The following is a 13,427-nucleotide window of genomic DNA, read 5'->3' on the forward strand; positions in this document are numbered from 1 at the left end:
GCACGATTGGGGAGCCAGGCCCCCAGGGGTTCCATAGGGGTTTGAGACATGGTATCTCCTTGGGGATATATGCAAAGTGTCCCAGGGGCCTCGATCGAAGTGAACAAGTCTCATTTGGAGGTCCCACTGCTTTCTAGCTAGTGTGTGTCCCTGGTGTCCTACTCCAGCACTGCATGGTACATGGAGAGGCCAGAGTGGGACTCGGAAGACCCAGATCTGCCATGAGATTAGGAGAAGCCATTTTCACCTCTGGGCCTCCATCTTTTGGTCGATAAAATGCAAAAGAGGAACGTGAATTGGTGTCCACGAGCCTGAGCAGAGATGGGCCTTGCTGCTTCCTGAGCACATCAATACTGTCGTCACGCTTGGCAGCAAGAGGTGGTCACCATACATAGGGAGCTGGCCGGTAGGAAAGGAGCACGAACCGGGTGGAGGTTGCCACGCTGGGGCTGACAGGCAGCTCACACTGCTGTCCCCACTGGGGAGACCCTGGACTTGCCGTGCCCTCCTGCTGAGCAAAGTGTGGGATTCAGACAGCTGGCCAGGCAGACAGGCCACTCCGGGCCCAAGCTGAAGGGCAGGCAGCTCTCTGAGCTCTAACTGGCTCTGCGAGGACAGATCTTGTCTGCACTTGGTGCCAACAGGAGTCTGCTAGACTCGTCCTGGCTGTGAAGTCCTAGTCCCTGCCGCCAGCCTGCCCACCCCCCACGCCCCCAGGGTTATCCTGCAGCTCAGCTTCCAGCAGGAGTGGGGAGAAGCCAGAGCAGGGCCTGGAACTAGGACACAGCTCCAACTCCTCCTCCCCAAGCTGCAGTTTCTGTGGTTATCCATGGGCTACCCAGAGGATTCAAGGAGAGAAACGAAGGCGAGCACACTTAGCTTACGCAAGTTGGAAATGTAATCGTCTGTTGGAAAAATACACAATTACCAAAAAACCCCGGTGAAATCACAGAGAGCCTGAGATGAGTAGGGCTGCCAGAGCCAGGGGCCGGATAAGCTGGGCCCTCTAGCCTTCCCTCTGTTCTTCAGCAGGCCTCAGATTCATATTTTACTAACACGAAACAATTTTCCGTATGTGACCAACTTTGCCCAGCCCGGCAACTCCTGGCGCCGCCTGCAAGTTATGCTTCTCGGCAGGGGAACCCCTGGAATTTCCCCAGGTAGCTGTTCAGACCGGGGAACCACGCCTTCTCCCTCTCGGTGGGCTTCTGCTGAGCTGTCCTGGAGCAGCTCAGGCCAGCAGTGGGTAGTTTAGCTCTTTACCCAGTCAGGCCTTGCAAATAGAACCAGTAACGGTTATTGAACTGTCTTCCTGTGGTCATAATCTGTAATTCGAACCTTCATTTCCTCCCTGCACTTTTGGATTTGGCAGTGTGTTTTGGGTAAAAATATTTTGTATTTCTCTAAGTGGTTTTTGCAGGAGGCCACTTGGGGGGTGAGGTCATCATTGGGGAAGATTCCTGGGTCACATTTTCTGGGCCTCCTGGACTTGCAATCACAGAGGCCCAGGGTTGCAAGAATGAGGCCTCTGCAGTTTCTCCCCTGTGTCCCCGCAGGCTGGCCAGACCTCCAGGCCCTGCCTGCATACTTTTACTGATGGCCACCCGTTTTACCTTTTGGCACAACACATATCATCTCTGGAAGATGAACTAAAGTCCGTTTCCCGCAGCTTCTATTTTCCCACATTCCTCCATGGTGCACAAAACAGAGATATCTCAAGCTCTTCTCCCATTTGCAGGAGATGAAACCAAGGCTCAGAGAAAGTGAATTTCCCGCAGCCATGCAGGAATTAGTTTCAAGTACTTTGCTCCTGAGCCCTTGCTGATGTTGTAACAACTAGGGCTGGAGGCAGTGGAAAGGGAGTGGGGTCCTTGTTTCAGCAAAAGTAGTGGGGGTGGGGGGTGGGGATGGGGGCTCTCTGGGAAGCCTCTAAAGGCAGGGCCCAAAGAACTTGCCACCACCAATTTGTGCTGTGACCGCATGATCAGGACCTCTTGGTGGAGGAGCAATCCCAGGGTCCTGGGAGGCTTTTCAACACCCTCCAGGCTGCACATCCCCCCAAACCCCATTCTGTTTCAGTGGGTAGAGCTGGGGGCTGTAAATGAGGCTCCACGGGTGACCCTCACCCATCTGGTTGAGGCACAAGCTTCTGAACAGAGTACAGCAGGAATCCCAGGACCAGTCCTGGTAGGTATAAGATACAGCAGTAAATTCATGATTTTTGTATTGCTATATAGTCAGGCTGTGCTTAAGAATTAAAAAAAAAAAAAAAAAGGATTAAAATTGGAGGTGGAGCACCAGGTTGGGGGATGGGAGAGGATGCACAGTCTTTCCTGGGGCCACTTCTGGAGTAGGCAGATGGTTCTATGTGGAACGCCCCCACAAGTTTGGGGGTGACCAGAGAGACTTCAGTGGTGCCCTAAGAGATGGAAGCCTGGAGATGCGGAGTGTGCAGGGGTTGCAGAAGGTGGGTGGCTGCCACCACACACGTCACACAATAGCATACACAACACAATGACAGTGAATGCTCGCTCCCCACGATGCCTGGCAGGATGGGTGGTGCCCTGGGGCATGGGGCAGATGCCTCACTGGCCTGCGGCTCTGATAAATGTGTCCCTCCTCACTTGGCCAGGTGCCTGGCACCGGAGGCTGGTGGCAATCAGGCTGGCTGGGGGGTAGCATCTCTATACTCACGTTGCATCCAGTTCCCGCTCACTGGGCTGAGGAAGTTGGGGTAGAGGCCGAAGGGCTTGTTGATCTTCCTGAGGACCTTTCGGATGTTCCTGACCTGCCAAGAAACGGACACCAGATGCACCTTCACTTTCTGGAAGAAGCCAGCGACTCTCAGCCACCGCCAATGGAGGTAGTGTGTTTGGATCCAAGAGGAAACCACTCAGACGAGGCAGGAGGGAGAGCTGCATTACCAACAGCAGGCCCTGGCCTGGAGTGGCGTGAGAGGCATGGGACATGGCTGGACACGGCCTTGGGTGGGAATGGGGCGGGGTGGCTGGCCACCACCTCTGCACTGACCACTCTGTCTGGGGACCTGCTAGGTAATTGCTTGGTCAAACTGCCTTTTCAATAGGTCAGAAATGGGGACACCTGGGTTGCTCAGTGGTTGAGCATCTGCCTTTGGCTCAAGGCATGATCCTGCAGTCCCAGGATCGAGTCCCATATCCGGCTTCCTGCATGGAGCCTGCTTCTCCCTCTGCCTCTCTGCCCCTCTCTCCCTGTCTCTGTGTCTCTCATGCATAAATAAATAAAATCTTTAAAAAAAACAACAACAACAGGTCAGAAATGGTCAATACTGGCAATTTCATAGGGTTCAGCCTTGAAATATTTTATTGTATCGGACACCTTTGGAACCATTCCAGAGGAAAGGCCTGGGCTCCTCGACACCCCCTGCCCTCATATGCACCTCAGGCTGTTAACAACAACAGTAACAGTTGTTAACTTTTCTCGGACCTCCCAAGCCAGACCCATTACATACATCACCTCCGACCCTTAGAACAACCCATGTGGTATTATCTCTGTGTAACAGGTGACAAACCCGAATCTCAGAGTTTCAGTGGCTTGCCCCTGGTCACTCAGCTCATAAGCACCAGAGCCAGGACACGAGGTAGGTCTTGGCTGACTACACAGAGTAGCCCTTGTGTCCAACACAGGTCAGACAGGGCAGGGACCTCGCAGTAACACATAGCAGAGGCTGCCCCGGCTGGAGCAAGAAGATGCTAGATTTGCAACCTTTGAGGCTACAAAGGACGAGAAGCGGGAAGGCATTTTATCCCTTGGGGTCTGCTCTCTGGCAGTACATGAAATCCTTCCAGCACAGAATCCACCAGAACAGAGAGGCCCTCGGGGATGGTACTATATCATGCTTGTAGATTTATCTACAAGGCTAGAGGCAGGGAGAGCAGCCTTTTTAGCTGTCAGACCTTTCTTTCCAGGGGACAGCACTTTGCTTTACCACATGAGATTTCATATCCATTTATGTTAACAGAGTCCATTATAGGGGACAGGAATGTGCTTGTACCTGAGTTATTCTCAACTATCCTGGTGGTGAGCAGTGAAGCAGGCTAAATTAGCTCCCCTGGAGGGTACGGGTGCTTCTAGAATTTGGGCCAATTTGTTGACTGCCAATAATCACCTCTGTGGGAGGCATGACTGGGGGATGAAAATAGCCGGAGAATGTAAATGCAGAGACACACTGAGAGAAAGACAGGCAGATGGACTTGAGGGGAAAAGCCTGAAGCCTGCTATACTAATCTCGTCTTGAAGAACGTGGGCTTCAGAGTCAGAAAGTCCTGGGCTTGAATCCTCGCTTTATCACTTACCAGCTGGATGACCCAGGACAGAGTCTCAGTTTCCTCCTCTGTAAAATGTGGATAAAAGGAAGACCCGCCTCAGGGTTTGGAGGGATGGTTAGAGATACAATGCACAATGCATAGCAGGTGCTCAGGTGGACTTTGTCCAGACTAGCCAGGGACTAGAGGAACTCCCTGTCCCACTCCACGTCAGCCAGTCACAACCTTCCCAGAGGAGTTTGACTCAAGAGCATAGGGGAGGGAGGACTTGGAGGAAATAAGACCTTTCAGGAAAAGGGACTGAACTTATTCCACGAACTTTCAAGGTGGGGTGTCACAGGATGCCAGAGTCCTCCCCGTACAAGGGAAAGCTTCTGAAGGCAGGTCTGACATGACAGTGTATTTAAGGGGGGTAGAGAACCCCAACACAGAGAAGTGATCAAGGGACTGAAGAGCTCTTCTTGAGCTTCCCAAGAGTACTCAGGGGGATTCCCACACTGAATAAACAGCGCTCTTGGGATCCCTTGGTGGCTCAGCGGTTTGGCGCCTGCCTTGGGCCCAGGGCATGATCCTGGGGTCCTGGGATCAAGTCCCACACCAGGGTCCCTGCATGCTTCTCCCTTTGCCTGTGTCTCTGCCTCTCTCTCTCTCTCTGCGTCTCTTGTGAATAAATAAATAAATTTAAAAAAATAAGCAGTGCTCTTAAATCTGGCATCAAAAAGCATATGGGTGCTTGTTATAAATGCAGATTCCTGGGCCTGGGCACAGCCCAGAGGTAGGTTTCCTACAGGCACACTTTGAGGTTGGCTGGTGGACACAAGACTGGGAGCTGCTGGGTGGAGGTGTGAATCTATGATCTTCTGGCTCCCTGGGCACCCCAAGAGTCTAACATTCAGAAAATGGAAGGCTTTGGGAACGGGAGGCCTACAAAGGGTTCTTCTAAGAGGGAGGATTTCATCTCCCTAGGCAGGACTCAGGAAGGAACACTTGCTGATGGAGCCTGGGCGCCATCTGAGAGGGGTGTGTATACCCTTCCCTTCCTTGGGTTTCGGGTTAGACCCCGGGAGACAGCTCCAGACAGTGGGACTGCCAAGGGCTGTAATGTGGAGGAGCTGCTTCTTCTGAAGGGCTTCACAGAGGTGCAGAGTGGGCAGCTTTCAGGCTGGCGGACAGCCTGGATGCTAGCTCTCGGCACCCCTCGTGGCCTTAGCCAGCTCCGTAACAATGAGGAAGGACAGACGTGTGCCTCTGCTGTAGAGTGAAATCGCTTTGCCAGCCTGCTGACAACATGAGCTAGGCGGGCATCTGGAAGGAAAAGGCAGCCGATCTCACATGAAAAAGTTAACTGTCTCTGGAAAGGGGACTTTTGCACCTGGTGGCCAATTCCTGCCAATACGAGCTGGTGCCTGGATTTCGGTTCTTGCACTCTCTCCAGATTTCACATATGCGTGGTTGCCACCGAGCTGACACCCGCCGGTGAAAAGCTCGCGAAAACCTCTCGCTGGCAGTCTCATCTCCTCCCTGCCCTGGTAGGACCCCGATTACTCCCTGTGCTCACCTTCCTTGCCACCTGGCTTCAGGCACTCTCACGGCTTCCACAAGCAGCTACTGGCTGTATCAGTGGTGGCTGGAGGCCCCCCTCTGCTGATGGGGGACCCCACCCCACCCCCACACTCTCAGTGGGCAGAAGAGGGAGGAGCTGTTTGGGGGTGGGGGATTCAGGGAGAACACTTGCCTTTTCTGCGAAGACCTGGTTGCCAGAGAGCTCGGTGAGGTGTAAGAACTCCAAGTGCAGGGATCCAAACTCAGCCAGGATGCTGCTGCTCCCTGCCATGGCCCAGCCCCAGCTCCTGTTGGAGCCGCTGTGGAAAGACAGAAGCACCCCATCACCTGTCTGCTGGGGGGCTGGCTCCCCTGCTGAGAGTAACAGGGGCTGCTTAGTGGGGGGAGCACACACTACGACGTGCCAGGCCCTGTCCTGGGAGCTGTGGCTTCTGATCTCCCTTACTACTCCCTGTTAATAGGGAGGCAGCACTGCTAATAGCCCCATTTTGCTGATGAGGACACTGAGGGCAGTGAAGTGACTTGCTGAGGGTGACTTGAACCCAGGCCTGTCCACCCACACTATTCTTTGTTTCTATCACCAAGCGGCCCCTGTGAGATGTGTGGGCTCAAGGATGATGGCAGAGCTGCCTTGGTGACCAAGACCCAGCACTCAAGTTAGGCTAAATTTACAGGGGATATCACCAACGCACAGGGACCTTAAAGACCCCACAGAACACTTTCTGCTTCACAGTCAATGGCACTGCGTGTGGAGGGTAAACTGCTGTGGGGGGTCCGAATGGGGGCAGATGAAAGGTGGGGACCCCACCTGGCCTTTCCCTCTCCCCACACTGTCAGTGCTACCCAAAGACCCACATGGCCTCTCCTGGAATTCTGTGGAACCCACACATGACAGGCAGGTGGCTCTGATATGACCATAGGTCTGGAGCTGCTGGACCCCTGGGAGGCTCAAGGTTTAGGAATAAAAGATACAGGGCCTCTCGGAGCAAAGGGTTTCTCAGCTGTCAATCATGAATGTCTCATGAACATCTCAGACCGATCCTCACTGGAGAGGCTCAGTCCTGCTTCCAGGTACTGGGTGCTTCCAAGGAGGAAGAGCGCAGAGTTGGGGTCGCAGGTTGTCCTCCTATCTGCCCCTCTCACAGATGAGGAAAACAAGGCCTGGGGCGGTGACGCCACCCACCCGCCATCACACAGCACGTGGAGCAGCTGGGACCCAAGGCAGGCCTGAAGCCAGGGCTTGTGCTAACCACTGTGTGGTCTGCCTCTCTTTTAATTACATAATAATAAGCAAGGATGCTGCCTTTTCAGGTGTTTTTACTTCAATCTCTGTAGCCAGGGGGCCAGGATCAAGTTTGAGAGGCCCAGGGCACACCATCCCCACCTTCTGCACCTAAGTTCATGCATCATTAAACTGGGCAAGAGTGAATGGTCCTGGTCTCTGTTCCTAGGGCTTTTGTGGGATGAAGAGGGAAGAGAAAAGTGCAGAACAGAGGTAGCCTTGGGCTAGATGCTTCCTCTCCCCGTGCCTCAGTCTCCTCATATGTATCATGATGATCTTTCCTGTGGGACATTTAGGACAACCAGGGGGACAAGGTAGGGGCAGAGCAGGGTGGAGTGGCCCCCTCTATCTGTAAGGGCTCTAAGGAGCAGGCTGAGGGGGCTGGCTCTGCCCTGGCAACTGGGAAGCCCCTCCACTTCCCTGCTGGGATAGCTCTGCCTCCCTAGGAACTGGCTTCTGCCTGTCCATCTGCCCGGGACAGAACGAAGGGAGGAGGCGTGTGCAAAGGCAGGTCAGGGAGGTCACAGTTTGCCATCTGAGGGGCACCCCTTTCCTTGGGGCGGGTTGGGGCTCTCCTGAGGCTACCCCTCTCCTCTCTCAGCTCCATTATCTGGCCTGAATAAAGTTTCTAACGTCAAACTCATCAGTCTCAACTTCTAGAAATAGATGGGAGGAATCAAGTTTTAGATCTTATGGAGCAAGTGGCCTCAATAAACAGAGATAACCACTGGCCCCTTCTTCCTGTCTCCACCTTTTTGGGTATTTCCCTGACTTGAGGGGCATGGGCAGGTGGGGAGGGATGGGCAGAGAGAGGAGACTTGGCTCCTAGATAATAAATAAAACGGCTTCTGTTTTTTGAGCCACTCAGATACCAGGCACTGGGTCAAGCTGTTTGCATCTTGACTTCATTTAAAGCCCACAGGTAAAGCATCATTCATTCCAATATACAAAGAGGAAACTGAGGCTCAGGGAGGGAAGTTATTGGAAGGTCGGAGCCAGGAGGTGGTGGAGGCCGGATTCAGACTGGGCTCTGCACATCCCCTAGCAGTCTCCCACCCAGATGGCCCCACATCCCCCCAGAGGGAAAGTGAAAGTGTCCCCTTCTCTGTCCCTCTTCCCCCCCACCCCGCAACCCCCAAGCGAAGAGAGACTTCTCTCTCCGGCTATCTCAGTGGGAGCCGTGGGTACCCATGGAGGGTTTCCTGAATAATGGATGCTTCCTGCCCTCATAGCAATTCAAGGTCAAAACAGCCACTAGTCACCCACCTGAGTCTTTTGCTCAGAGTCTTTTGATCTCGTTTTCCCCCACATGAGCCTCTCCTTCCTCTTCCCTCCCTCCCGAGTGGGCTTCCTGCAGTGGAGCCAGCCTGGCAGACAGGCAGACCAGCGCTGGGCAGACGCTGGCAGTGGGCGGGCACCTTCCCTCTCCTGCCCGTCTTCAGATGCTGGCTCCCGCAGCAGCCCGGCCGGGCAACTTCGAGCAGGTCAGCTGATCTCTCTAGCCCTGTTTTCTCATCTGTTAAATAACTGTACCCACACCTCCCAGGGCTATCGTGAGGTATAAATTAGGCATGTAATAACTGTCATTTTTAACATTATGCAATTATGCAATCTAAATCATGTATTTATAGTGTATTAAAATTATCGTTTGAGTTATTGAGCTCCTGATGGGTGCCAGACAGCTGTAGTATCTTATTTTATCTTCATGTCCAACTCTGGAGGTAGATACCATGATTCTAATTTCACAGGTGAAGATGCTCAGACTCAGAGAGGGGGAGACACTTCTCCGAGGTCACACAGCAAGTGATGGAACTGGTAGAACTGAATCTGAATCCAAATCTTAGGTACTTTGTGTCCCAAACGCATCTGTTCTGGGCAGCATCCAGAGACCAGGAGGTCTTTTGATCAGCCCTGTGAGGCAGTGGGCTCATGGAAGCTCTGCCCTCTGCCCCCCTCCCAGTCTTTTAGGCCTGCGATTGGATCTGCGACCTGTTGTCACTTGTGTGTGTGTGGCTCCAAGTGTGTGACTCAGGCCAACATGTGTATCTCAGCCTGATTTGAGTGGGTGGCAATCAGGTGTGTAGGCATGTGTGAGGCTGCGTGTGTGAGAGAGATTAATCCTTGGACTGGCCACTGCCACTCTCTCAGATTCAGTGGTCCTCCCAGGTCACAGGTCACAGCTGTCCCTGCCTCTGCCTCCCAGACAGAAGGAGCAGTCGCGCTCACTTTGGGGCAGGGCCTAGTTATCTAGCCCTCCTGCTGGGACCCAGTCTGGCCCTTCTTCTTAGAGCTGCCCACAGGGAGCCCTGCCGGGAGCAGGGGCAGCAGAGGTGTGTGGCCCAGCTCCGAGCAGCAGGCCCTCTCCAAAGAGCAAACTCAGAGCCACTGGGGCCACAAACATCCCTGATATTCCCCTGGGTGGAACAGGGTGGCGTTTTTTAGCAACAGACTCTCTTACCCAGAAAATGAAAGGGAGGTGTTGCCAGGAAATATGCATATACATACATATGTATACAGCACTGGCAGTATGCAAATAGCCTAAAAATAAATGCATTTTCTTAATCAGAAATGTCAGGATCTGTGTCGCATCCAGTCTAGGCTCTGAGGGACAGGGATAGGGCAGGCAGCCAGGGCTGTGCTTGCAGGCCTTGGGGGTGGGCAGGGCCCTGCACAGAGTGGGGAAGGATGAGCCAAGGTCCTATCCTAGACTCCAGGCAGTGAGGCTCGAGAAACCAGCCCTGGGTGAGAGAGCAACACAGATATGGTGTGTGTGTGTGTCTCGGCTCCGTGATGGCTGGCTGTGTTTCTCCAGGATCAGTGTTTGTGGGAGAGGAATCTGAGCAGAGATCCAAATGTCCGGCTCTGAGAAGTCAACCCTGGCACCGAGAATGGATTTGATTGGCCCTGGGGGCCTGTCTGTGGCCTCTGGTGAGATTTGTGTGAGGCCACACCCTAGGAATGCTCTCCCAGCACAGACTGTAAGGGAAGTGGCTGACTCGGCAAATCCCCTCTCCCCTGCGAGGGCCCCAGCAGGGCAGGCCGACCCACCCCAGGACAGAGAGAAACTGAGGCACTGGACCAGAGCCCAGGGCCCCTGCCTCCCTGCCAGGCAGCTTGCAGGAGCTACTGTTGGATCGAGAATCCTGACATAAGATGTCACTTTAGGAGATGGAACAGAGAAGTCTGGTGAGAGGGAAATATTACAGCCTTCCTCCCAGACTTGGGGGTGTCGGAGAGCCTCAAGTAAGGCCCCAGGGAGCTCCTGGGCACTGGGGCAGCAGGGTTCCTGTCTGAGGGAGGGCCAGGCAGGCATTAAGAGCAGAGCTTTCAATCTGTAACAAAACTGGTTTAAATCTTAGCCCTGGTTACCTATTAGCTATAAGGCTTTGGGCAAGTTACTTCATCTCTCCAAGACTCTGTTTGAATAATGGGGATAACATAAATATCTACCCTCAAAGGGTCTGCTGTGAGGAATACCTGGTGAGGCAATGTATGGAAACCCTTAGCACAATGCCAGGGCCATAGAACTGCTCAGTAAGGGGTAGGCACAGAGTCATTGCTAATCCTTTATCCTGCACACAGTACCTAGCACGGTTATTTATTGAAGGAATGAGCAAAGAACTGGACATGGATCCTGTCATCCAGAAGCTCCCAGGCCAGCAGGGACCATGAAGAGGCACATGACGAGGCCATAAGGAAGCAGATGAAGTGCCTGCAGGCTGGGAGAGGCTAAAACGCTTCTGGCTTGGCGGCACAGGTGGCAGGTGAGCTGGCCTTTGCTGACCAGGGAAGCCGTCTGAGGAAGGCGACCAGTGGAAGAACAGAGTGAGGAAAGGCAAGACAATGGGGCATTGAGGGTCCCCAGGAGCAAGACTCATGCTTTATAAAGATTCAGAGATCGGAAAGCTGGCTGGCCATTAGTTCTCTGGACTCTGACCCCATCCCTTCCCCTCTCTGGGTCTCAATCGCCGCATCTGGAAAATGAGTGGATACAAACACACTCCTATTCCCACAACAGGGAAGTGCAGCCACGCCGGGGGCAGGGAAGCCCCCACAGGCTTTGGAGCTGGATTCAGTGGCAGCCCCAGCTCCATGCTTCTCTCATTGCATCGCCCAGGGTCCCTTCCACTCTGACATTCTGTGACTTAGTGACTACCCAGAAAGTCTCCAGTTCATACACTGAATTAAGCTGTAGATGAGGAAGGGAAACCATGGAAGGAGCCAATAAGAATCAGTGTTTTAAAACCAAGTCAGTAGAAAGAAGCATTGCCAGTCCATGGTTTCTTTGATTTGTGGAACCACATGGGAGTTCTCTGATCTTATCTAACACTTTTGATATAATCCACATTTTCTGCAGTAAGAATTTACTATTTTTAAAGAGGGGAATATTCCAATAAGTATTATTAAAAACAGAGTTGCAAGTTCTGGGTTTGTGTCCTGGAATGGTCAGTTACTGGCTTACGTGACCTTGGCCAAGGCCTTTTCTCCTTGGAGTCCAAGCCTCCGTGGGCTAGACGCCCCCAGAAGCCCCTCTGGGTTCCGATACTGGGTTCTGGAGACCCAGCCCAGTGGTCCCTCTGTTCAGGGTCTTGAGACCTCCTAGCAGCTTGGGGTACCTTGTCGTGGTAGGAGGGCGTGATGTACCTACTGGCTCCTGACCCTAGCTGGGCACACCTGTAGGGCTGTGAGTCAAGGCAGCATTGGGGGACGATCACTTCTCACCTAGGGAAGATCAGGCCTTATGAATCCCAAGCTGCAGATGTGATGTTTGTTTGGTGACAAACATCAGCCCTGGAGAGCCCGAGGCTAAGACTAGTCTCCACTGTGCCACTGGCTTGCTTTGATTCCCAAGGCAGGTCCTGTCCTCTCCCTGTGCCTCAATTTCCACAGATGCAGCCAAAGCCACAAGTGGGAAACCAGAAGATGTCCTACCTTTTGAAGTTTACAACACCTTTTGGGATTCCCGTGGGGGTGTTGAAGGCTGGTAGGAGTTTCTCTCCCAGCTTGATGGCCTTTACTCGGAACACCTGTAAAGGAAGCAGCACAGGGCATCATGAACCAGCCCGGGTGGGCACCATCCCTGCCCCAAGCTGCTCCTGCTGGGGGTAACCCAGGAGCTGTGGGCCCAAAGAGGGAAGGGGTGCTGCGTCAGGTTCTGGACTCTATAGACATTCCTGGAGACGTGGCCTTAGTGGAGGCACCTCCTCTGAGCGTCATGCCCTTCTCACTCAAAAAATAAGACCAATACTGCCTCCTTCAGAGGCTGCTGGGAGGAGGGATGACAATTAGGTAATAGCTGTAGAGCCCAAATGACAGTGTCAGGACTATGACGAAGGCTCCATGATTCTAGTTGTGCTTTGGGATGGCCACCGGTAGGATGAAGCAGCCAGGGCAGTGATCACCAACGGCTGGTGCCTGCCCACACCACAGGACCAGGATGCCACAGGCGGGGCATGTGGAAGCACATTTGACAGAGTGGGAAGATCACTGGACTGGGAGCCCTGCCTGGCCCCCGGTTCCAGTCCTTCTCTCTTGGCTTGGCTGCTGCTGTGTGCTTCTCAGCAAAGCACTGCTACCCCATGTGCAAAACCAGAGGAAGGGCCTTTCTCCCTTGACATTCTGAATCTACCCACCATCCCATTTTACAGATGGGAGTGAGCAGAGAAGGTGAATGGTTAAACTCCTAACTTGATGGCCAAGGAGCCATAAGGAGGCCCCAGGCCTCAGGGCCCTGTGGAAAGCTCTGACTCCCTCACACTGTTCTAATTCTCTCTCTCTCTCTCTTTTTTTTTTTTTTAAAGATTTTATTTATTTATTCATGAGAGACACAGAGAAGAGAGGCAGAGACACAGGTAGAGGGAGAAGCAGGCTCCCTGTGGGGAGCTTAATACAGAACTTGATCCCAGGATCTAAGTCAAAGGCAGACGCTCAACCACTGAGCCACCCAGGTGCCCTGTTCTAATTCAAAAGCACCTGTGTTTGAGTTCTTTCCAGTTTTTGGATGGATGCTTGTATTGCGATGTATTTCCCCCTCAGGACTGCTTTTGCTGTATCCCAAAGATTTTGAACGGCTGTGTGGAGGTTCCTCAAAGAGTTAAAAATAGACCTGCCCTACGACCCAGCAATTACACTGCTGGGGATTTACCCCAAAGATACAGATGCAATGAAACGCCAGGACACCTGCACCCCGATGTTTCTAGCAGCAATGTCCACAATAGCCAAACTGTGGAAGGAGCCTCGGTGTCCATCAAAAGATGAATGGATAAAGAAGATGTGGT

General features: G+C 53.1%; 1 protein-coding gene across 1 annotated transcript in view; it reads right to left on the reverse strand.

Annotated features, from left to right (window-relative positions):
* Positions 1–13,427, reverse strand: part of MAN1C1 (mannosidase alpha class 1C member 1) — a 137,911-nt gene that overhangs the window by 14,127 nt on the left and 110,357 nt on the right. The window contains exons 5-7 of the mRNA XM_041765628.1: positions 12,082–12,176; positions 6,040–6,166; positions 2,695–2,788 (exon numbers count right to left, since the gene is read on the reverse strand). Of these exons, the coding sequence (XP_041621562.1) occupies positions 2,695–2,788; positions 6,040–6,166; positions 12,082–12,176 (316 nt within the window). The remainder of the gene's footprint in view (positions 1–2,694; positions 2,789–6,039; positions 6,167–12,081; positions 12,177–13,427) is intronic.

Source organism: Vulpes lagopus, chromosome 8 (genome assembly GCF_018345385.1).
Source record: "Vulpes lagopus strain Blue_001 chromosome 8, ASM1834538v1, whole genome shotgun sequence".
Taxonomy (NCBI): domain Eukaryota; kingdom Metazoa; phylum Chordata; class Mammalia; order Carnivora; family Canidae; genus Vulpes; species Vulpes lagopus.